The sequence below is a fragment of the Anthonomus grandis genome, chromosome 11, assembly GCF_022605725.1.
Source record: "Anthonomus grandis grandis chromosome 11, icAntGran1.3, whole genome shotgun sequence".
In the NCBI taxonomy this organism is placed as follows: domain Eukaryota; kingdom Metazoa; phylum Arthropoda; class Insecta; order Coleoptera; family Curculionidae; genus Anthonomus; species Anthonomus grandis.
The window spans coordinates 28,429,411-28,456,841 of NC_065556.1; the positions used below are offsets into that span (position 1 = coordinate 28,429,411).

The following is a 27,431-nucleotide window of genomic DNA, read 5'->3' on the forward strand; positions in this document are numbered from 1 at the left end:
TATGACATTGCTTAAATTACTTAATTATTTAATCGATAGTCCGCCATTAGTGTCAAAATTATATTTTTTTGTGCCTCGTCTCAATAATAGACATCATACCACGTTTCATCTCCCTACTCCTAGAACAAATCTACTTAAATGTTCACCAATTTATACCATGTGTAGTATTTACAATAATGATGCTCATTTTGACATTTTCAATATTACAAAGGAAGCCTTATGTCGCTCACTTGAACACTAAGCCACAATTAACCTGAGTTTGTATTAAGCTATTTTTTGTAAATAATATAGCCATTTCCGTTAATAAAAATTGAGGTTTATAGTCAGCACATTAGGTTTTGATCGTTTTTGTTACTTATTTTCTATGCCTCTTATTACTTTTTATACAATTTTTTAGTTAGTTTTAGTTAGCTTAGAAGATTTTTGTAACAAGTTATATATACATTTTTCTTAGTTAGCATAAGTTATATTTATGTATTTGAAGGTCTTTCCTGCCTTGTAGAAGGGTATTTATTTACCTGTAAGGCTTGTATTGTAAAATAAATAAATAAATAAATGAATTACTCTATTTATCACTACTTTTCTAATGAAATCTTATGCATAACTTAAAAGCACACGAGTATCATATACATTCTTTAAACAGTTACTTACTTTTTTTTTTAAATCTCCTGCAATAACATTCTTTTAATTTTCAAAGCTTAAAGCGAATTTCTTAACATTACCACTGCTTTGAAATCAAAAACCGCCCCAACATAAATACTCCCTCTATTTAATTGGGGATAGTGGGAAGAGGATTTCGTAAAATTAAGAAGGCACATCACCCGATCTTGCTGCTTGTGCCACTTGAGCTCCCTATTTGGGACTAACGCAGCGTAGCCCCCTCACCCCCTCCGCCGATGTTGAGCTTCTTTTGTATTTTGCCTTTATTGGGGTTCTTTTTTTAGTTTAAGAGCGTTTTTTGATCTTATATTTTATGCTGCGTCGATGGTTTATGAAAAGAAGGAAAATTTTAGGGTAAAAGGAGATTTTACCCTTTTTTTTTTAACTAGTTTAGGCAAAAGATATTAGGGTAATTAGCCTCATAATATGCGTATCTTGAATTTTTCGAATTATTTCACAGGTCAGTTAGGGCAGTTAGCACAATACCTGACCAGGGAAACGAAATGGACCCCCAAACCGGGAGGTTGGGGGATATCTCGTAAATAATGTGTTTAACATGAACCTTTTCTTCTCCAACTTTGTTGTATTTTTTACAGAAATGGCTGGTCAGGAAAATACTTTTTTAATCGATACTGGTGCATATATTTCTATATTTAAAAATGACACAATTAGTCCAAAGAAAATTATAAATTCACACACCCCTAGTCAAATTAAGGGAGTAACAAATGAAGTTACTATAATAATAATAATATGATGATAATTAAAGGAGTAACAGAATTTTTTGGAATTAATATATATATGTTTATAGTAAAATAAATTGGAAAAATAATATGGAAAATAGTCTAAGCATGTCTGGAAAAGTGGAAAATACAGGCATTTATTAGTTTTTTCATTCTTTAAAGAAAAACCTTAAATTTTCATACCATGGCGTGGTAAAAATTTGTTAAAAAAATCATTTTATATTTTTCAGGAAATAAAAATGTGTTTGGATTATCAGGAAAACTTAAGGAAATTTAGAAAAAAGTTTTATTGAAATTTTAAAAATTTAAGTGCCTTCAAAATCAAAAAATTTAAATAATGCCTGAAAAAGAAAAAAAAACGCATTTTTCTAAATCTATTTAAAAAAAAATGCAAATATTTAAGGCATGCTTACAAAACTCAAAAAATTTTAAAAAACTTTGTAACCGATATAAATTTTTTGTTAAAAATTTCGAATTTTTAGAATATTAAATGATAAATTACTTATTATTTTTTAAAGCCTGTAGATACAAAATATACATATAGTTGCGTCAAAAAATAATAAAAATTTGAACCTACCTAAGATTACATTAAATAAAATAAAATTCAACTACAATAAATTGAAAAGCATAATAATTTATATATAATTTATTCAACATAAGAAATACATGTTTAATACAGGATAGATGTACACAAAATTAATCTATAGTACCAATACAATAAAGTACACCTAGATGCAAGCACCTGTATGTGTATAACTTAAAATTAATTATATTACTATACAACATAATTATATTTACTAGTGGCCCCATACCACTAATTTACATAAACCTGAAGGTAGTGCATTTAAAATACAGGTAAAACAACTATAAGACATAAATATTAAACATTTCAGAAGAAGAGGAAAATGTTAATAGTTATTTATAGGTCAAGTAAGGTATCATAATTTTCATAGATAAATCTTTTACAATGTTCTGAAAATTTTTGGTCCTATTACAGAATTACATCTTTGGCTTCCATCGAATCTGCGAAATGGTACATTAAGATGTCTTTCAGTTAGTTGTCTGGTTTCATGTTGGTGACTTATTTAGTTTTTATCTTTAAGTTTATACCAGAATACACAACTGAAGTATAGATATAATGATCTGATATTAAGTATTTTGGTATCATACAAGAGCGAGGTGGGCTACAATCTGTCTTTTTTATAGATTATTTTGATAATATAATTTTGAACAGTTTTTAAGGATTCAAGGGCATTATTGTAGAGTCCACCCCAAGACTATACCATAGCATATCAGAGATTCCACAAATGATTGGTACAACATTATTAAAGTTTTTTTATCCAATATATTTTTAATAAGGAAAAATTTATGAATTAGGCTTTTGAGTTTAGATGTTAAATTTTGAATGTGTGGTGTCCATTTTAATTTTTTGTCTATTATTATCATACCTAGATGTTTAGTGTTTTTTACTTCTTTTATAATAAAGTTTTGTTGTTCATCAATAACTATTTCCTTAAAATTTGGCCGATTAGAGAAAAGGCGACATAAACAGTTTTTAAGATATTTAGGGACAATTTATACTTGTTTAACCACATCTTTACCTTCCTCATGCCATTTATGAGTTTCGTTCTTACAAAAGTCCAAGTAACATCCTTAAATACAAGAACTGTGTCATCCGCGTAAAATAGTGCCATGCCACCTATATGCAAGGATAAAAGGGAGTTTATATATAAAATAAAGAGTAAGGGTCCCAGCACTGTGCCTTGGGGCATTCCAATTTGCACAGTGCTAGGGTCACTCAGGGAATCTCTAATTTTTACCATTTGCTTTCTTTCTTGTAGATAGTTGTTAAAGAGCCCCAACACTACACCCCTAATTCCATATCTTTCAAGAACATGAAGTAACTTAGAATGGGGTACAGTGTCGAAGGCCTTTGCTAGATCCATAAAAATCGCAACACATTTTTTTCCCTGCTCCAATCCATATTTTATGTTTTCTATTAGACTATACATTGCATCATTTGTACCAGTTTTTTTTTTTGAAAACCAAATTGATTTTTGTTAAGTACTTTATTTTTATATAATCTTTCTTTTAAGCATTTTTCAGAAATGTTTCCAAATGCATTTATTAAGCTTATTAGTCTATAGTTAGAAACATCACTCTTACTTCCTTTTTTGTAAATTGGTGTATACTGTTCTCGCTCGTCTTTGGATTCTTTTGTTTTTCTTTTTGCCCAGCTTCATAGCCACTCGCTAGTTTATTGTAAAATGCACATATTGTCCCTTTTGATTTTGGTATGGACCTTATTGTAAATACATAATATTACGTTTTTTAGAATATAGTTTATTTAGGAACACGGGTTGTACAGCACATGTACAAGTGATCTATGTACTTGCATGTGTATCGTTTTTTTTTATAAAAATCGCGTTGCACTCCGATTACCAAACAAATTGTTGTAATTTTGAATTATTTGTATATTCATGGAATTTTGTTTTGTATATTCTGTAATAATGTTTAATAATTTTGAATGGTAATAAAAGTATTTTTTTTTTTTTTTTTTTTTTTTTTAATAATTGAGGCTTTGGGTTCTTCAGGTATTTTTGCTGATGATAAAATAAGGTTAAATATATATTTAAGTGGTTCAACAATATATGGATGACACAGCTTTACCATCTCAGAAGTTATGCCATCTGGACCTGGCGAACTGTTTTTCTTTAATAAATTAATATGAAGTATTAGTTCATTTTTTGTTATCGGCTTTAACGACATGGAGTTTAAGAAAGATGGATAATTTAGATTAAGCTTTGTGGTTGTATCGGGAATTTGACATGCCATACTAGTTCCTATTTTAGAGAAATTAGAGAAAAGTCTTTATTATTTAGATCTTTTATATAATTTAACTTTAGGATCATTAGACGCGTCACTGAGAATTTCATACATCTTTTTAATATCATGTTTTCCATCTTGCAGTTTGTTTATATAGTAGTTATTAATTTCTGTAAATTATTTCTATAAGTTTTGTATTCAAGTTTCAGTGTGTCATTATTTTTATTTTTTAATAACTTTTTCTTCATTTGGTCTCTTTTTTTAATTGATGTAATAATATCTTCAGTTATCCAGGGTTTAATTTTTGTGTGTTTTTTTTTGTTGTATATCTTATTTATTTTACATTTATTTTTTATGGAACTTAATTTAATAATCCTTAAAATATAACAGGGTTAAACTTGAAACAATGCTAAAGACAAGGTATTACCAATAAGCGGTAATTACCAATAAGCTAAAAAGGCACTGCTGCTGAAAACCAGATATGACAAGGTAGCCAGCAGCGACCCGTGGTTTATCCTGTCGAAGGCCTTCGAGTAGTCCAGGCTTTTCGCGGTCGGATGCTTTAAGAATGTTATCGGTGTTATATATGGTAAAATAATTGGGTAACATCTTAATAACACCAACAAGCCTATCCCATCTGTTCCAACAGCCTCGAATTTAATTGACAGAAGTGCTAGCTGAAACTCGAAATCAGTAACACCGGGCTTTTTATGGTACCTATAGAAGTCTAAAGTATCAGAGTTGGGTGTGAAATGAATTACTGACTCTTTAAAAAAACTCCAATATTCCAAGAATGCCAGAAAAACTTTAGAAGAGAGGAGGTATTAAAAAAAAGCATTTTTCTTCTGATAATTTTTGAGTTTTAAATGTTAAGATGCATTAAATTGCATTTTTTTTCATCATTTTATTTTTTAAAGGACGTATGACCATATGAAAAAGAACACAATTTTTTTTTTAACGTTGAAATATATATAGATAATACAAAGAAAAAAAAGCATAAAAAATTGTGGAATGTGAGAAAAACTTCAAAAAATCTTAGAAAGGCCAGAAAGTTACAAAAAAAAACCTAGAGATCTTTTAAAGAAAAATTTAAGTATTTTGAATAGTTTTAATTTAACAAAAATTATCCAGGAATTTTAAGAAAACTTTAGAATCTTAGAAAAAAAAAAATATAAATTAAAAAACGTATTTTTCTTTATAAAATTTGAATGGTTTAAATTTTTTTAGTGCCTTAAAGAGAAACCAAAGTATTTAGGATATGTCTAGAAACCTAAAAAAAAATATAAGATAATAAAAAAGCTGCATTTTTAAGAAAACTTAACCACACTTAAAAAAAAATCATTATATTTTTAACGGAGTTAATGTTAGATATCTAACTGTAAAAAACGTGAAAAATAAATAAAAATGCATTTCTTTTTAATTAAAATGTGTAATATAATGCCACTAATCTAATAAATTTTATAAAAAAGGAGATATTTCAAAAAACGCATTTTTCTTTTGAAAATTTCAAAATGTTTGACTGCTTTAAAGATTATCAAAATATGTCTGAAAAAAAATTCAGAAAAAAACAAACATTTGTAAAAAAATTAATTTTTTTTAAGTCATACTGAAAAATAAAACAAAATATTTGAGATATCACTGAAAAACTCAAAAAATTGAAGAAAATTGAAAATTCCAAAAACAGAGTCTTTTTAATTCATAATTTCGGATTTTTAGAATACTTAAGGCATGCCAAAAACTCAAATCAACGTATGGAAATGCTTGAAATTTTCAATTTCTTAAGTACCTTTAAGAAAAATCAACAAAATTTTGATTATTTGAAAAATTTAAAGAAAAAATAAGAAAAACCAAAAAGCTAGTTTTCTTTTAAATTAAACCGCATCTTTTAAATATTTCAAAATAAAACAGAAATCATGATTTTTTTACCTGAGCTAAATTGGTGCGTCAACAATATCTTATTCTTAAACATAAAGAAATGTAATTATATTAGTTTTCACAAAAGAAGTAAAAAAGTTGTAACATCGTACAATATAGAGGGAAGCCCTGTTCAGTATTCTGATACAATCAAGGATCTTGGCATTTATTTTGACGATCATTTAAATTTTAATATACACATAAATAATATAGTGGTTAGGTCCTCTAGGGTTCTGGGTTTTGTTCTGCGTAACTGTAGAGAGCTATCAGTTGAGACCTGTAAGAGAGTGTACATGTCTTTGGTGGTTTCTTTATTGGAGTATGGCTCAATGTTATGGTCCCCCTATTACATGAACAGCTGTCTGGCCCTTGAAAGGATTCAGTATAAGTTTTTGAAATTTTGTCTATTTAAATTAAATTTGGAAATACCGAACGATCATGTTTATGATGATGCACGGGAAGTGCTGGCTATGACAACATTGAGAGAAAGACGTATTCGTGGTGATTTAACCTTTTTATTTAAGCTACTTAATGGTCTGATTGTATGCCCCGATCTTCTCAGTAGAATTAGCTTCAATGTCCCCTTAAGACTCTTGAGACGAAACCGACTATTTGCTTTGCCTTTTTACAGTACCAACTATGCCACTCACTCCCCTATTGAAAGAACCTTAAATATTATCAACCATGAGGATATTGAAGTTGTGGGCATTGGCTTGTCTAGTTTTAGGAATCAAATTAGAGAGATTGTGTAAACTCTTCTGTTGATTTTATGTTGGTTTGCCTGTAAAAACATATTTGTATTTTAGCTATTTTAAGTTATGGTTAGGTGTAACTATTGAACTTTGTAATATTTTTTTTTGTAATGGGGTTGATCCCGTCTATTAAATAAATAAAATAAATAAATTTTAAAAATTTAGAAAGGTAAAAAATATCATATTTTATATGTTATATAAATGCATGTTTAATACTTAAAGAGATTTCATTTAAAAAAATAAAAAATTTTGTTTTTGGAATATTTTTAAATAAACAAAAATATTCCAGGATTACCAGGAAAATTCAAAAAAAAATTAAAAAGACAAGGAATTAAAAAAAAAACCTATTTATACCCAGTATGAACCTATTACCGCCTTAAAATTATATTACCTAAGTCTTTCAAAGAATTTTTAGTCTTATAATAATAATTTTTATTAAGCAAAAGCTACATAAATAAAACTAAACCAAAAAAAATTTAATACATTATAAATATAGACAATTTTTAATAAAATAATTCTGTTTCAGAATGGAGGAAACCGTCCGAGCTATGCTCATATATAAGAAGCAAGCAGAGCAACTTCGGCAAGAGAAAGCTGCATTAACTCTTGCTTTTGAGGTAAGCATTTCCCAACTGAGTAGCTACTTCTCGACGTCACTCACTACCCCGAAAAAACTCACTAACTCCTCGGCTATTATCCAAAAAAATACCTCCTAGAAGCGTCATAAAAACAAAGGGCCGAGCCTCACTAACGAATTCAGCCATAGTAGTAAAACAGTGACGGTGCAAACGATGGCGTCGTCGGACTCAGCTGCGAGCGTCGTCGTCAGTTAAATTGATTACGACTTTCCCCGTCGAGTGTGATGTCGCGCTAAATAATGCATACGCGAGTTCGCACCCTTTCCGCTGCAAAATTAAATCCGTACGGCTCGTTTAGGGCTTCGGGACATCTGTTTCGGATTTTTACATCCCTTTGGCCATTTGATCGGAGCATTTAAGGAAAACCTTCTGTGTTGTAAAAATTATTTTTTATTATGGTTACGGATCCCTTAGAAGTCGGTTAAAGACACCGGAAGTCTCCGGTTTCTGCACGGTTTGACTCAAGAGTCGGGTCTAGTGATTTAATTTCCCGAAGATACGTGTGGGGTGGGATGATCCAACGAGGTTACGGAAATCAGGTTTATAGGGGAGAAAAGGACGTGTTGATTCGATAACGGTTGGTAAAGCGGCCTTTAAGGGTTGATCAAAATCAGGCAATTTTCATTATATCAACGTTCCTCCAGTTCATTCGTATTTCCCGGACTTATCGGTATTTTGACAGCCTCGGGATCAGTTGCAGACACACGTCGTCATTTTAACTCGCTTGCCCTCAGGATTATTTCTTGTCAAAACAATTAGGGAAGCTGGATTAAGTACGTTCTGTTTAGATATATTTAAACTTCCCATTGTTGTTGTCTCTTCTTGGAAATTGCGTTTTTCTCTCTCTCTCTTTTTGTCCCTCATTGAATATAAGAAATTTAGTTTATCATGAATTAAAATAAATGCACCCCTTTAAATCCATGCGAGTTGCGTACTCGTCCAGAATAGGGGTGGAACATCCCTTTGTTTGCATGTTTACCGCAAAGTTTCGCAGGAGCGGAGCGGCTCGTTTGGGACACGTTTAAATTAACACTTAGTTTAGTAGGCGGAGAGGCCAGATATGGACTTTTAATTAAATTCCTTAAATTTTTACTATGGAAAACGAATTGAGCGTGCCAGATGCGCCGGATAATTAAGACGGAAGGTTGAATTAAAGGAAGGGAAAAGAAGAATAAATACCCGTGGCTTTTAGATTTTCTATTATCATTTAAATATCAGCCATTTAATGGGTAAATTAGGTCGAGGTGCCATCTGGAAATATTATGTTATAGTTAGCAGGATACATTAATTTCCGCACTCATGCTGTCTGTAATTGGCTCAGATAATTAAGGCGCGTATTTCAAATCTGATTATGGTATTTGAGAAAAATAGACATACGGAACACTTTGCCTATGTAAATAAATTACTTTTGTTAAAAATACTTTTGTTACATGATCCTAATAATTTTGCTTTTACTAAAATAGAATTTATCTTATTTCAGGCACTTAATGACTAGTTTTGAATTAATTCTCAGGCTATAAACTCCGATCAATTAAAATTTAGTATAAAAAATTGCTTATTTTATTAAATAGTCTAAAAAGAACACATTCTGTTATTATTTTATCTAATAATCCATATACCTATTACACTTTTTTGTCTCGTGTACATCAGACACAAATGTGCCATAATAATTTTATTAATAATTATCTGAGGTAAGCTCAATTTAATAAGGTGAGAATTTTCAAAAAAAAAATCATTTTTTTTGTCAAAATTTTGCAAAATTTTGCATTTTTTTGCACACAAATTTTGGAAAATTTGGCCCTTTTTTTTGAAAATTTTCGAAGATTTTAATAGGAAATCCGGCAGTAGAGGGTCCAGAACTCAAAAAAAGTGTAGGTTCAAAAACGATATTATATAAAGAATTTATATTATAATAGCTATCATCCTTCAATGATTAATTAAAAATTACCCATATGTAGAAAAGAAACAATATTAGACGATATCTGATAGAGCAAATTTTAATACTCGGGTTTTTTATTCACTGGAATTAAAGCCTTAGAGAAAGATGTATAGACAGTATGATTATTAATGCTAGATAGACTCTTTATAGTTACGAGTTTAAAATATTAAAATAGCGTCCTACGGGATTATTATAGTTCCTAAAATTATATATATATAAATCATTAATCATTATTATCTGAGTATTTTAAGACAGTTATTCACATATATATATATTTAATTATGAATATACAGTGATGATTTATATTAAATACATGAAAATAAATAATTTATATAGCAGATGAAGGTTTAAAAAAAAAAAAAAAACCTACCTTATTTACTAAATAGGCAAGATTTTACATGATTAAAGATACATTTTTAGTCGAAATCTTATTGCCTAAAATTGGATTAAATCTTACAAAAAAATGAAAAATATTAACGGCAAAAACGGCGGGAAAGTACCTTCGAGCAATGTTATCACACTATGTGTTCCGAGAAAGACATTTTTTTGCTGCCAAAATGGTCATTTTTGCAAATTATCTAAACCCGTCAAAATGGCGGTAAATTCACCTTTTTTTGTTAAATTTTTTGGAAATTTTTGAAAATTTTTGAAAAATTTTAATTTTTTTTTTATTCCCTATTTTTCTATTAAAATTTATTTTTAGAGGGTTGGGTAAAATTTTAAAATTTTAGATTTTTTTGTGATTTTAATTAGAAAATTTGGGAGAAAATCTTTAAAAATCGCGGTTATGGTTATCCTATAACTGGGTTTATTGGATCAATAGATGGCTTTCGAGGACTTTCAAGTCTAAGGGTGAGTCCTTTAAAGAGTCTATTGTGAGGATAATAGGGTTACTAGGTTGAGATTCAGTATTCAAGGGAAGGGTGCTAAAAATTGATTTGGTATAGGGATTTACCAAAAAAGATTCATGGGAGTGAAATATTTTTGGTAATGGACGATTTTTGATTATTCTTAAAAATGAATTTTTGGCAATTCATATTGTGACAACGGAAAATTCGGTAGAAGGGGGAAATTTTTTAATGATGTTATTCCAATAGCCCCTATTTTAAAACATTTCTTGTATTCTCTTTCAACAATGAAAAAAGACCAATATTTATCAGGATCTGAGATTATTAAATATGAATAAAACAACCGGATTATACTTAAATAAAGTAGGTTTATTCATAACACTGATGCAGAATACTCAAAATTTATTATATCAGCTTCATCTATTAAGCAATTTACTAATATATAACATAGTTGCACAAAGGGTTCTGTTGACAAAAGTTGCACACAAATACCAATAAATATGAAACAAACATTAATATATTATTTAATTATAACAAAGGCGAAAGTAAACTTTAAAAAATATATTTTATAAGTATCCTTTACCATAAGTCAACGAATTACATGAATACAAAATATAGCCAACAACTCAAAATTAGTGTTGAACCGAATATTATAGACAACGGAGTCAACACTAAACTTTTAACGTATGCTGTTATGTTTCTGTGTCCATAACACTTTTTTTTAATTGTTTGTCTTTAATTGTAAGTCAGTTAATAATATAACTTATTTTCTGGAAATGTCTACACTAATATTGGGCAAAAAGTCTACTATTTACTATTTTAACAGGTCTATCATCTTAGCCTTCGATTTTTTAATAATGAACAAATAGTCCATACTTGCAGTGGAGTAGTAGATTAAAGTAAAATGAAAATCCTGCAGTCTCCCTCCACTTATTTATTAAACATTTGGTTTTTTTAAATTCCTTACATGTTTCGGACACAGTGGTGTCCATCATCAAGGGATACTAAAGGAAATAGTTCACAGACAGAAAGGATATAGACACAGAAAAAAAAAAAATTAATAAATTAATATAAGTTACATGCACTTACAAAGGTTTAAAATTGGTATCAGATATACGCCCCAGGGTTTGATTCCATGGCAAAAAACCCTCTATTTATTATTATTGTTTTTGTTCCCCGTCGATTTTTTATTTATGCTTTAATTTTTGCTTTAAATCTGCTAAACTATCGAGGTGAAAAAAATTGTCTGCATCTATGTATGTACAAAGGATGGTTTTTTGTAGGGATTTTAATTTTCTATAAATATATGTGTAGATAATTTTTTTTCACCTTGAACAATATTTTTGATATACAGGGTGGTCCAGTTCAAACGTCATTAATTTGAATGTTTAATAACAAAGATTCAGGGTGTTAAAGTTAAGAATAATTATTTGTTTATTTATCATAACTTTAAAACTACCCGCTCAATTTTAATTAAATTTTGCATGCAGATTATTTTAGTGAATTGTCAGTTACTGATGAAGTCAATATTTTAAAAAAATTCCAGTGGCGTAACTTACGGAAGAAGAATTTGGTCTTTTTTTGTGTCAAATCTGCGAGGTGATAAAATTTTTTTTTATAAGAAGTTAACTGTTAGATTCTTCATTTAATTTGGAAAAAAAAGTTACTCTTGCAAAATTATGATTTAACGCACTGTTTTTAAAATATCTTACTTTACACCCTGCGAAATTTAATTAAAATTGAGTTGGTAGTTTAAAAAGTTATGAAAAATAAACCATTAATTATTCCTAACTTTAACACCCTGTGTCTTTATTATTAAACATTTCTGAGAAAAATTTTATAGTGAGAGTCTAGTTCTTTTTAAATTCTCTATCACATACTAAAATTAATGACGTTTAAACTGGAGCACCCTGTATTTAAAAAAAAACGTCGATTTTTTTGGCCCAGTTTAATCTTCACCATATCCAGAAGTTTTTACTTCTAGGTGAAAATAATAATAACATTAATAGTAATAATGCACAAAAGAACCAAAAAATAATTGGTAATTTAAGGATTGACCCATTAGACTTTTTATAATCCCAAACTTCCAAATAGCGTTGTTGCATTTAAAAAATATAAAATATTAAAAGTCTGTTAGAGTTTTATGGATCATGCCAGTAGATTTATCGAGTTTCATTTCATGATCAAGATACGCCTTGAATAATCTGAAAACATCCCACTATAAGCGACAAACATCATTTTATAGCGTCAAACATTGTTGGGCTTTCACTGTCTTAAACACACCCGCTGTAACTGACCCGAGTATCGATTAAAATATAAAATTCCCACCGACGTGCAGGCACAGATACAGAAAGTATCCCCATATCCACCCTCGCGATACCCTCATGACTCACTCCTTTATTCCCGGGGCAAACAATAATTATTATACAAACATCAATCCGTGGCATGGCGGGTCGAAATCCACCGGCAGCGCATAAAGCGAAAATTTGCAATACAGGGAAACGAAAAGCCCACAACGTGTCGCCCTAATAAAGCACCCTCCCACATCTGTTCGTGGAATGGCATTAATCAAGTGTTTGGTTTAGTTTATCAATGACCATTCGACCCCCATACCCTTTTTAGTTTATGCGAAATTAATTTAATTTATTTATTGCACTTATAGGGTTATTTTTAATAAAAGGCGAAGAGTTGCAGGTTCCCAATTTTATCTAAAGTCGAAATTATAGCCATTTGTAGTTACGTCATTCAGGTGAGAAAAAACGTATGGCGTAGATATTTTTGCCAATCAATATTAGGTTAGAAACTTTACCATCGCCTTCAGAAATTAATAGTCTGCTATGTATTTTTATATGTTCAGAAATTAACAAATGATTTATTTTAGCAGCATATTATTATATTTTTATATTCGTGTATATACTTTTATTCCCAAAAAATTTAAATAAATCTTGTAGTATTTATTGTAATATTAACAAACTTAACAATTAATAAATATTATTATAATTAATCATAAATAATAGGACATAAACAAGAATTTTTGTAAACTATTCACAATTTTTGTAAACTCGGTTTTGTTACGTCTACTGCTCGTGCCGAATTCTACTTTTCAAACATGTTGTAGATTTGGTTTTTACGGTCTTTTGCTTGGAAAATATATGAGCAGCGTAATCCTGATCTGATTTTATCCCATTCTTCTTTATATTTGCAACCGTTGTTGTGCTCAATTTTGTTGCATCTGCGTCTCGCTCTATCACATTGTTAATTTGAAGTGCAATTCCGTTGCATACTTGTTCCTTTTCCAGTTGAAAAAAAGCCAATATATTTAAAATCATCAGGTGCGATTGTTCATTATACCTATTATATCTTTTTTTAGGCATTATCTAACACTTTTCGAAATAACTTTCAAGAACAAGTTGACAAACCAATATTTTTGATTGATAGTGACGGATATTTCACATAACCTAGTATATAAAAGATGAATAACCATCAGACACCAATTTTTTTCAAAAGTTTATTGTCGCCGCTGTTTGGAATATGCTAAACAAAGATAAACAAAAATGACGTCATTACAAATGGGTATAATTTCGACTTTACCAGCAGCTTAAATTTAATTCCCCAAAAACGTTTAAACAATAGAATTTCGACGGCAAGTGTCTAACTAATGGCCCGGTATTATCCGAAAATGGTATAAGCAATAATATTGCGAATATTTCGATACATAAACAGGGTGTAATGGGGACATTTAGCCCGCAATTACGTTTGCCCCAATCGCACGTGTATCGGCTATAATGTAATTTTGCCCCGGTGCAAATTGTAGCTGCAAGTGGGGGGGTATCAAAAAAAAACCCAGTGGTGTCCAATGAATAAATAAATATTGTTTTTTTTTTAAATAGTTTATAAGTTATCGCTTTCTGATGGGTCCGAGGGGACATATTGGGACAAAAACCAGTTAAAGCCGTTTTATTTTAACTCGTCTGCTTGAAAAATGTGTCTGCACTGGTACGTAACAATTTTCCAGAGGGGGGTGTGGGTTATTTTGTCATTCTTTGCGGGTTTTCACGCTCTTTTTCGCCTGCTTTTAATGCGAGCGAAATGGCGACCCTAAGTAAATTATTTTTAGTTTATTTTTACGGCATATTGTGCCAGACAGTCTAGGCACAAAACTGAAAAAAAAAAACGGGTTTAGGATTTGTAGTTTTTTACTTTTAGCTAATTTAGTCTCCGGATCTTTTGGAAATTGTTATAATGTTATACAGCGAAGACGTCTTATTGTTTTTATTTTTTCATGATAATATAGACTGAGATGGTGGTAGCATTATAATAATAATAATAATAATAATAATAATAATGTCTACTGTAAACCACCTAAACATACAACAGAGTAACAAACAACATATTTAAAAATCTAGTAATAGTATATACAGGGTGTTCCTTAAAGACCTGCTAATATTTAAGGGGGTAATTCCTGGACCCATTTTAAGAAAAAAAGTCCCTATAAACATATGCCCTAGACGTCTTAACTTTTGAGATACAGGGTGTTAAAGTTTTTAAAAAAATAACAGTTTTTTAATAATAACTTAAACAATAGTATAGACATTTTTATGAAACTTTGTACCTGTGCTCTATGCGTCAAGACACATTTTTTGATGTGCAAAACAAAATATTTTCCCTGCCAGTCGCGTCCCTACAGGTCTTCTATTCAATATTTTTAGTGAAAAAATACTACGCCACTGCTTTTTCTTAAAATAAAAATTATTTTTTAAATCTTCAATCACTTTTTAGCAAATTTGATTTTTTTGATTTTTTTTCGTTCGTCGCATGGTTTTCGCTTAAAAAAATAAGAACAATTTTACTTCCCAAAAATCTGATGCGGTGTGAAAATGTTTGTTCGTCGATCGCAAGTAAATCAAAGGATTAGATTTATTACAAAAAGTATGAAAAGTTAAAAAATTTAAGAAATACTCATGTTTTTAACGTGTTTAAAAAATAAATGGAAATAAAAAATTGCCGTAACGCGTCTTTATTTAACGCAACTAAAGTCGCGGAGTCGCCTATGCATGTTTCTTATTGCTATGAGCTGTGATTTTAAGTGTCAAATTTTTCTTTATCTAGTTATGCAGGAATAAATGACGTTTTTATACATAAACATTGATGATGGCAATAGCTGTTGACTTAAAAAGTAAATTGTTGGTGTTAAATATCATTAAATGTTTTTTTTTTCTTTTTTGAGCTATTGAGTATGATGAACATCAACTGGTAATTAGTTCAGAAATACCTATTTAATTTTACTTGAAAACAACAGGGTTTTAAGTGCAAAAAACGAGTTTTATTGAATTTTATGAAACAAAGCTTAAATGAACGGCTCAAATATATATTTCTATAAAATTATATTTTTAAAAGTATTAATTACACTGATTACAACAATTGTTGAAAATGGCCACCTTCACTAAGTAGGCATGCTTTCGCTCGTCTACGCATAGAATTACGCACACGTTTAAATTTTCTGAGGCAACTATTTGGTCTCTTAATACTTTTAGAGTATTTACAGGAGTTTCATAAACTAGAGTTTTAAGGTGCCCCCATAGAAAGAAATCTAAGCTATTGAGATCAGGGGATCTTGCTGGCCATTGTTGTGGTCCTCCGTAACCGATCCATCGATTCGGATAAACGGTATTTAAATGGTTTCGGACAATTAAACTAAAATGAACAGGGGCACCATCGTGCATGTACCATATTCGATTTCTTAACAGAAGTGGCACATCTTCAAGAAGCCCAGGCAGTTCTTCTTCGAGAAACTGTAAATATCACCGACCATCAAGGCGCCTTGGTAGGAAAAATAGGCTTATTAGGTAATCACCAATAATTCCTGCTCAAACATTAACCGAAAATTGGTGTTGAAGATGGGTTTTGTTTTGCGTTCCGAGAAAAATTTGCTTTGTCTGTGAACAAAATCTGTCACTCAAAATATACGGGAAATAATGCCTGTACTCTTAAAATTTGATATGGGTATAATAAAAAATCAACCAAAATGCACCAAACAATTCGATGCCGGATATGCAAAGTTCTAGCGATCTTCTTCGTACTCGTCTCAGGGTGTTCTTCGATTGCTGGTAGAACCGCGTTCTCAATTTGCAACGGGGTTCTGACAGTTCGAGGCCTACCTTCCGGAGGACCGTTCTTAAAACAACCTGTAATTGTAATGTAACAAACCGTTCTTGTAATAAATTTGATCACTTAATTTGCTTGCAATCGACGAACAAACATTTTTACACCGCATCAGATTTATAGGAAAGTAAAAGTGTTTTTATTTCTTTAGGCGAAAACCATGCGACGGACAAAAAAAAAAACCAAGAGATCAAATTTGCTAAAAAGTGTTTGAGGATATAAAAAATATTTTTTATTTTAAGAGAACGCAGTGGCGTAGCATTTTTTTCACTAAAAATATTCAAGAGAAGACCTGTAGGGACGTTACTGGCAGAGAAATATGTTTTTGCACATCAAAAAATGCCTCTTGATACATAGAATACATATACTAAATTTCATAAAAATGTCTATAACATTGTTTAAGTTAAAACAAGGTAAGAACACAAAGTCACGGTCTCATCAAATCCATATAATTTTTTTAAAAGCTACACGTGTTTCGCTCCTATCGGAGCATCATCAGGCCTAGACCTACACAGATCACATTACAACTCATTTTAGTTCAACATTACAACTCAACTAAAATGAGTTGTAATGTGATCTGTGTAGGTCTAGGCCTGAGATTAACTGATGATTTTGTAGGGTTTATTTTTAAATGATGTTGCTTGGAAACTGTAATTAGATCGGTATTAATATTTTGATTTGCGGATGTTATATTATTAGCGTTAAAGTGAAAATAAAGCTGAGTATCGTCGCCGTACAAATGGGAATTACTACATTTTAAAAAGTCTTTAAATCGGCAAGTATAAATTGTATGAAGAAGTGGTCCTAATATACTTTCTTGAGGGACACCCATAAATAGAGGTATAGTATTAGATTTGGAACTTCAAAACTGTTTGCTGTCGACGATTACTCAAAAAAGAAGTAAAAAACTTAACTGCACAATTTGAAAAGCCGATATAATGCAAGATAAACTAAATTTAGCACAGATATTATATCCTTTTTGAAAGCCTGACTGTTTTAATAGCAAAATCTTATTTTCATATAATTGCATAACTTAATTACATAACTTGGGAACCACCCAAAAGATTTTCGTCATTTTTTATAGGTTATGCACAGAAATTTTTAAGGATGGATTTAAAAGTAAATGCCGAGATTTTGAGTTAAGTATTGAAGAAGGCTTATTAGAGATGTTTTGATTGGGGCACTTCTTTTGTCAATTTTCCGTAAAGAAAGGGCATTTCTTACAAAATAAATTAATATAAGAACATTTTTTGTACTTCAAAAATTTATTGATTTGAAGGTGAATTTGTTGCTCAAGGTCCAAGAGCCTTTAAGTTTAGAGATATTTCTTCTTCAAGATATTTTCCTCATTTTTTTTACCATAAAATATATAATTTTTTGAGGATGGATTTGAGGCTAAAAACGTAATTCTAGATATAGGATATATAGGCTAAAGCTCATAATTTAAAACTAAATGTTTGATAATTTAACAATTTTGTGTTTCATTTCCAGAACCTGATAGAAATAACATACAACATATTTCTCAAAACCTTATGGTTAAGATTGATAATACTACAGTACCTGCGGTTAATAAAGCAAGGAATTTTGGTATTATTTTTGTTAATACATTGTCCTTTTCAGCACACATAATTAAGAAAATAGCCCTTAATGGCATAAAAGCTCGTTGGCAATTTCCTCTTCTATTAAAAAAGTGAACAATTCCTGCATGCGATTTTCTTTTAATATTCACGGTACAGAAGTCATTATGACATCATAATGGTTTTATTATTTCAATGTCAAATAGACGCAAATATTATATGCACTTTTTTATACAAAAACCACATACCTAAGAAAATTTTTTATTACATACAAGAGATGCATTCCTATTTGTTAGTTTCACTTACCTTATACAAACTTTGGTTTTAAAATTATTATATTGCAAAACAGGCGTTTTGAATTTAAAGTTCATTTATAACACCTCAGAGAGAGAGAGAGAGAGAGAGGGTGACATGATAATAAAAAAAGCACCTTTCCTCGCTTTTTTCATATAAAATTGCCCGGATCATTTAGAGAGAAGTCTCACAGTAAAACGATAAAAACTTACGTGCCTGAAAATCATGACAGTTTTAACTGTTACCAGACATTATTACTACTAAGTAAGTTCAACTTTTATAGGAGCTATTACTGAAAGGAGTAACGAAGTAGACGTCTATAAACATTTTATCGCCCCCCCCCTCCGCGTCTCGCTCCGTGTTTGCGCCTAAAATTGCTGAAATCTTCTTCCCCGTTGGTCCCGCGAACGTTTTATGGGAATTAGAGGATTGAAAAATCTTTGCACGTCACTCAGATAAAGTTTAATGCCCCGAAGGGACAAGTATTAAATACACAAAAAAAAAACAAATTAAAATTTAAATTCATTTTCTCTGCTCCATTTCGGTTATTAAGTTGAAAATATCAATTTGCAGTTAAATGCGAAAACGATTATGGAACAGCAAAAGGGGTAAGAGATTTGTATTAAGTAAGGCAGACCCTTCATTGATATTGACTCTCTAGGGAGTTCTTTTTAAAAAACAATAAGGCATCCTTATATAGAAATTCGTCTTCCCTAGTTATTAATTATTAAAGGGCGCACTGTCATCCCCTTCTCCAGAAGAATTCATCCAAAAAAATTCTTGAAAAGACTTGAAACAATGCGTCATACTTTTTCCGGTTTGTTATTTTTCAATCCGTCATTCCCGTCCTGCTAATCCGGTTATTGTGAGCTTAAAAGGAATAAATTATTTATTGTGATATATAGGGGGAGGAATTATTCATTTATTAGGCCAACTCTTAGTCATAACATAAACGTTTTATTAGTAAATAATTATAGGAATGTTTGAAGGTCTGTAGATTTTTCCAGGCGCAGATATACATACAGAGTATTGCAAAATTCGTATACTTTGTTTTTTTATAAATTATGTCTTAAAATGCTACAGACCCCACAATTTGCTTGAAAAAAATTGATTATTTGGAAGCGTCACTACATTTATGCATGAAATATCGAGGTTATGTTGACATGGATGGTGTGCAAAGTTTCGAAAGTTCAAAAAAGAAGTGTAAAGCCTGTAAGAAAAAAGTTGTGGATGCTGTAGACTGTGAAAAGTGTAGTAGCAGTTACCATCCAAGTTGTGCTTTGCAAGCAAAAGTGTTAAATAAAAGCGGAAAATTGATTTGTTGTGCACCACATACAATAAGTGAGGTTAACAAAAACAAATTGCGTAAAAACTCAGAAAACAGTGAAAATTTGATGGAAATGGATGAAAGAAAACTAAAAGCCATTATTGAGCACACATTTAAGCAGATGTCTCAACCAATGGAGAAAAAGTTTGATGAGTTGGATAAGTCCATTCAATTTTTGTCGAGAGCTTTTGAAGAACAAAAACTTCACTTCGAAAATGTTATGAAAGAAGTTAAAGTAATAAAAAAGGAGAATGATTCACTAAAGCAGCAGGTTAGCCAGTTAGAAATGAAAATGGATAACATGGAAATTAAGGAAAAGGCTAACAATATGATAATTGTTGGAGTACCAAAACAGAATGACTTGGATGTAAGGAAAATTGCCTGCAAGATCATGGGCTCGTTAGGTGTGCAATATGGCAAAGATGAAATCCTGGAAGGATTCAGATTAAATAAAGCAGAAAATGGTCCAATATTAGTAAGATTCAGAAATGTCCACACTAAACAAGAAATCTTAAAAAAGGTAAAACAGAATAAAGGAATATCCGTTCAGAAATGTGGTTTTGAGGGTGCCAATGGAAAGATTTATTTAAACGAGGATTTAACGATGAAGAAGAGAGCACTTTTCAAGAAAGTAAGAGATATTAAGCAAGAAAAGGGGTATAAAGCCGCATATGTACTGAATGGAAATATATATGTTAAGAAAAGAGAGGGCGATACGCCTATACATATTAGATCAGAACAGGATCTCTAAGTAATTACAGCTAAAACTATTAATTTATAAGAAAATATTTAGATACATTCACAGAAATCAATGATCTCCTAGAAAACTTTAAGGCTTGTGATAACATTTCTAGTATAAACTTTTTTAATAATAATGAAAGAGATATAGACATAATGCATGTTAACATACGAAGCATTTACCAAAATTTTGACCAGTTCTTGGTGTTCCTTGAAGCTTGTGGAAAGAGCTTTGATGTGCTTGTGATGTCCGAAACACACTTCTTGTATGACTTGAATAACTTTAATATTCCTGGTTTTCAAATATTTTTTGATAGAAGTGCATTAAATAAATGTGATGGATGTGTTACATACATAAAAGAAGAGTATTTATTAGACCATCAGATTTTAGAACATAATTCCTTGAAAATAATTAGAACCACATTAAAAAAGAACAATAGTGAAATGGACATTTTGGCAACATATAGAGGCTTCTCAGTTAGTCGTGATGAATTTATTGATAACCTAGATGCAATACTACAAAGATTGACCAGTCACACTAGAATGCAATTGCTAGTGGGTGACATGAATATCGACTTAATGGACACTGAGTCTCAACAAACAAATAACTATTTGACAATGCTTATGGGATATGGGTTTTTAAGCCTTATTAATAAACCTACAAGAAGAGCTGGTGATTCACAGACATGCTTAGATCATTTCTTTATAAAGTGTAAAAGTAGTTTATTTAATAAATTAAATTCTGTAATATTAGAACATAAATTAACCGATCATGATCCTATTTTGCTTAATATAAGATTGAAAACTGAATGTGAGCCAGTAAATAAACAAAATTCTTTTCAGAAAATTGATCACAATAAATTTTACAGACTTATTTCGGAGGCAAAATGGGATGATGTTACGGACTGTCAGGATTCTGAAATTTGCACGCAAAATTTTATTAATACTATGAAAATTGTTATCTTAAATTCCACACAAACAATAGTAATAAAAAATAAAAACAGAAGATTAAAACCATGGATAACGGGAGGGCTTTTAATATCAATTAGAAATAGGGATAAATTAAAAAAGGATTGTATGAGAAATAGACATAACATATTGCTGTTAAATAGGTACAGAACTTTCAGAGATACACTTTCAAAGCTCATTAAATATGCAAAATACACATATTATAAGTTTCAGGCAAAGGAGAACATTAACAACCCTAGGAAGCTATGGAATGTTATTAAAGAAGCTACAAATTACCAAATAAGTAAGGTAGATATAAGCAGTGTCAGTGGGTGGAGAAATCACTGATAAAAAACAAATGGCTAATGAATTCAATAAATATTTTAGCAATTTAGCTAAAAAAATTACCAGCAAAATCAAATCAAACACCTTAGATCTAGGCAAAAGGGTAAGTCAGTCATTTTATTTAAATCCAGTTTCAGAGAAAGATATCAATATGCAAATTACTGATTTAAATAAAGGGGTTAAGGAAGAAACAGATTGTATTTGCTCAAATTTAATAAAATAATATAGCTCATTCTTATTGAAACCATTAACTCATATCACGAACATTATTTTCAGTACGGGAACCTTCCCGGAAATACTAAAAACAACCACTATTTTACCACTTTATAAACAAGGAGATAGAAAAGAATTAAGTAACTACAGGCCAATAGCTTTGACAAGCACAATAAGTAAAATTGTGAAGAAATTTTTTAAAAAACAGTTGACATTCTTTCTAAAAAAATATCAGTTATTAAATGAAAATCAATTTGGATTCGAGTACTGAAAATGCAATGTGTAGAGTTACAGAAAAAATAGTAACATGTCTGGATTAAGGCAAAAAAGTTATCGGTGTGTTTCTTGACCTACAAAAGGCATTTGATACTGTGGAGCATCGTATTCTGCTTAGAAGATTGGATAATATTGGCATTAGAAGGGTTCCAAATAATCTAATAAAATCTTATTTAACTAAAAGGTTGCAGGAAATAAACATATCAGGACAACATAGCCATGAATCCATTGTAGAGTGCGGTGTTCCTCAGGGTACGGTGCTTTCTTTGTTACTGTTTATTATCTACATAAATGGCATTTTATCGGTTATAAATGAGGGTTTTGTATACTGCTTTGCTGATGACACTGCAATCATAATATGTGGGGAAACCTGGGAAATTGCTAATAAAAATGCTGAAATAACGATGAAAAAAATTAAAGATTGGCTGGGTAATAGCATGCTTTCATTAAATGTTAATAAAACCAAATTCATTACCTTTTCAATTTTAAGTTCATATCTACCTAACTATCAACAAATAAAATTGCATGAATCACAGTGCATGATAACTATTAACTGTAAATGTGAGAAAACAATTAAAATACTTGGGAATTATCATCGACCAAAATTTGTCATGGAAAGAACAAGTTAAAAGCGTAGCTGATAAAATTAGAAAACTGATCTTTAAATTTTATGAGCTAAGAAACGTATTAGATTTTAAAACACTAAAAACAGTTTAGTTTTCACTAGTTGAATCAATAATATGTTATGGGCTTGTGATATGGGGGAGTGTGGGTGTGACTATTTTGAAGAAACTCATTATAGCACAGAAATGGATCATTAAGGTAATGCTTTTTAAAACTAAAAGATACCCTACAAATCTAGTTTACAAAAACAGCAATTTGCTAAACATAAAACAGCTTTTCATTAAGTCAGTTATAAGAATCATGCTAAAAACAGATTTTTATAAAAGAAGTATATCTCATAGTTGCAATACTAGATTGGCTTCTCAGAATAATGTTTGCCTACAGAATCCTAGGCTTACAATTTGTCAAAATCATGTTTGCTGTATTGGTCCAAAAATTTATAATAGGGTACCTCAAGAATTTAAAAATAAATCATATAAAAATGTCAAAAAAAAAATTGGTAAATGGATACTTGATAGTAATTATGAAAAAAAAAAATTTGGTATTATTAGTTATATTTTAGGTAAGTTTCTTTTTAGTATAATCTATAATATAAAAAGTATTTGTTATAAATTTAGTGAGTAAAGTATTTCTAAAATTTGCATTTTTGTTAGGTAAATATTTTATAATGATTTAAACCTCAGTAATAGTAATTAATAAACGTTGTTAGGCGCACACACAGTATGAAATTACCATTGTGCGTTGAATTAGGGCAATAGGTAGTTATGAAAAGAACAAAATATAAATAATTAGGAAGATTATATATATTAGAAGATGATATACATTACATATATTATATAATTGTTAAACATTTATAAGTTTATAACATTGTTAACTTTGTATACTATTGCTAAATAAATAAATACATTTTCTTGAAAATGTGTAAATCTCTGTTTTTTAGGTGCTTCAGTCATTTTCCGTCATAAAAATGATGTAAATCCTATTTCGGGGGAGGATTCAGGAGGGCCTACTCTGCTGATCTTATGTTTCCGAAAATAAATGTAAAAATCTGACAACATCATCACTAATTAGCGGCGAAAAGCTCTAAAAATGTTTTCTTAAGCATTTTTCCGATACAATTTACTGTTTTCGAGGAAATCTCTGGTAAATGAACGGGGAGCATTGCTAAACCCGATTAAACGATCAAATTAGAAGAAACGAAGTATTGCGAAGGCTTGTTGGGTGGGGTCAGAAATTAAACAGAAACCTGTTTACTAAAATGTCAACGTTTCGACTTATATTAAGTCATCCTCAGCACACTGAGTTTTTTTAACAAAAAAAAATTCAAGTAATCACAGAAATGAAACAAAATAATTTCAAGTACATAAAAAATATTATTAAAATAAATGTTCACTACGTGTACAAAAATTAAAACAACAAAAACCACGCTTGGCAGCCTCACGTATCCGTAATTACGTACCAATGTGGATTTAGGTTAATAATAATAATAATTTTATTTATATCAAATTTCAAATATTACAACGCAGTAAAACAAATAAGTAAACGATTATAAATAAACGATTACCCACAAAAGGAAAATCATTTTTAATCAAGTAATCACGAAAAAATAGTTTTCACTGCATTTTATGACTTAAATCTTTTACACGCCTATTAAAACTGTCCAGCTTTATTTACTTATTTGACTTCAAATATTTGTACCGAATTTTGAAGCACCCTGTATATAGTTACAGAGTTAAAGAAGGATACAAGATTCTAGGAAAATCTAATCCAACGACCCTATCCAGAATCTTCTAGTACCTGAGATATTAATGATTCTGCAGCAAATTGTGATTTAAAAAAACTAGGTACATAACATGGTGATAAGATCCTCAAAACTTAACTGTATCGGATTCAACCAAGTAAGAAAACTCACATTTCAAAGCGACTCAAAGCGTAATTGTCATATTTAAACCGATAGCAACTCAATAAAATAGGTCAAAACCGAGCTATTTTAATCCAGTTCGCCAGCCATACAATCGATACTATAAAATATTTAAACACTTCATGGCATAAAATTTGTATAATATTTTAATGCCCTGGGAAACTGCAGTTGTTGCAACAAAAATCAATAGAACGACCATAAGCCGATCTCCTCCAATCCAGAAATGATCAATTTTCAATTCCCGACGCGTATACGACATTAAACAAATGTTCGTTTGACGCCAACCAACAGCAATCCAGACCGGGCACTAAACGTGTATTTTGCGATCGCTACAATGTCGTAACTCGAAGTTAAGTGCCTCCCTGGATCTGACTTGTGGAGTTTAATCGTTAATTAACTCCGTGTAAATTTGGTGCAGTTGCAACGTATCCATTAGGGCAGTAATGGCGTATTTAATCCTATAATTCGTGGTAATTGAACCGGAGATAGGACCCGTCTATGTAGTATTAATATGTGAGGGGTTAAAGTTGTAGTTGTTTATGATTTTCACTAAAAGAGTGTAGGAATTGTTTTGCTCCAAAGACAGAAAAACACTGGCTAACTTTATATACACAGTTTATTTACACATTATTTACAGGTTTTACACTATTCTTTCGTCATCTGTAATTATTATTCTCGCACTCAAAATTCTTATGCCCAAATTTATTACATTTAAAACACTTTGATCCTAAACTTTTAGATCTACATTCACTTGACCTATGGCCTTTTTGTCCACAATTGAAACATCTCAAATATTGCCTATTTTCTGAATGTCTTTGCCCTGACCTCAGTTTAGTTTTATGTGATATAAATGATATTGATGATTTTGATCTCTATTACTTTCTGTATGCCTAGAAACAGTTTTTGATTTCATCAGACTGTAGACACTCAACTTTTCTTTGAATTCATCCATAGTTTTTGATCTACAGAGTATCGATTTATTACTTATTTCATCAGATATTCCATCGATGACATAATGCATTGGAGCTTGGTTTTCTATATTTCCTCGACTAGCTAGCTCTCTCATGTGAAGAAAATATTCTTGCACTCTTTCATTCTTATCCTTTTTTCTTTCAGCCAACATCTAATGCAACTGAGCACTATTTAAAGTAGAACCATATTCTTTTTTAAGTACCTTTTACAGCTGTCCATGTTTTGATGCCCTTTTGCAAAAATAATTGTTTGCAGGTCACCCCAACTAAATAAGTCAGCCATATCCTCTAAATCTTTAATCCATGTCTCTATTGGGTAGGTTCCTTGTCCATCAAATTTACGAATGGAATCTTTAAAATCTTTAAAATTCATCGTAAACATAACCTTTGATGTTTTTGTTACTGTAGAAAAAGCATAACGTTTTGTTTTTGTATTTTCATCTTCAGATTATTCATCATCATTATTCAACTCTACATTATCGTCTTCATCTTCATCTTCTGAGTCTTCTTTCCTCTGTAGTAGCGTTAAAACCATCGATCAATTACAAATATCTTTTAATTAAACATCTTTTTCACCCATATAGTCTAAACACAAATAATGTCATTTTGCGTAAAATTGTCACTAATAAATTTAATCTTGTCTTCATGTTCTTGTGAATTATGTTCAAAAGTAAATCCGGTAAATGCATAAAGCCTGTTACGTTCAAATCGATCACCTTCAGCACCAAAAATTAGTTTTTGAATTAGAGCAGATTTAATATTTTCATTAATGGTATATCACGTAAACAGTGCATTTTGAAAATATATAATGAGCAAATCTTATAAATAATACATAAATATAAGTTTTCATACTAAATTTCCTTATCACTAGCTTATCTATTTAACTTGTACATTATTTCTTACATTTTATTATACAACCCTTAATAAAACCATAAATCAAAAATAATTCGTCTTTTATAAAATAAAATCATACAAGTGATTTTATTTGCAAACGTTAACTTTAAAAATAGCATTTATCAACTCTCTAACTTTCGTCGTTTTTGACTTATGCACAAGCTGATAGGATTTTCTTGAAAAAAATACCACATTTTCCGAAGAAAAATTATTTTTTAGCTCCCTGTCTATTTTTTCGAAAAACGTTGATAGAGGTGTCCAATCATTTTATTTGAAGAATATTTGTACAAATTTTCAACTCTCTAACTTTCGTCGTTTTTGACTTATGCACAAGCTGATAGGATGTTCTTGAAAAAAATACCACATTTTCCGAAGAAAAATTATTTTTTAGCTCCCTGTCTATTTTTTCGAAAAACGATGATAGAGGTGTCCAATCATTTTATTTGAAGAATATTTGTACAAATTTTCAACTCTCTAACTTTCGTCGTTTTTGACTTATGCACAAGCTGATAGGATGTTCTTGAAAAAAATACCACATTTTCCGAAGAAAAATTATTTTTTAGCTCCCTGTCTATTTTTTCAAAAAACGTTGATAGAGGTGTCCAATCATTTTATTTGAAGAATATTTGTACAAATTTTCAACTCTCTAACTTTCGTCGTTTTTGACTTATGCACAAGCTGATAGGATGTTCTTGAAAAAAATACCACATTTTCCGAAGAAAAATTATTTTTTAGCTCCCTGTTTTTTTTTTCGAAAAACGTTGATAGAGGTGTCCAATCATTTTATTTGAAGAATATTTGTACAAATTTTCAACTCTCTAACT

The 27,431-nt window shown here is 30.3% G+C and overlaps 1 protein-coding gene across 3 annotated transcripts in view; it reads left to right on the forward strand.

The window, feature by feature from the left end:
* LOC126741872 (uncharacterized) overlaps positions 1 to 27,431 on the forward strand; it is a 313,270-nt gene that overhangs the window by 249,597 nt on the left and 36,242 nt on the right. For all 3 annotated transcript variants that reach the window (XM_050448321.1, XM_050448322.1, XM_050448323.1), the window contains one exon: positions 7,419 to 7,509. In XM_050448321.1, the coding sequence (XP_050304278.1) occupies positions 7,419 to 7,509 (91 nt within the window). The remainder of the gene's footprint in view (positions 1 to 7,418; positions 7,510 to 27,431) is intronic.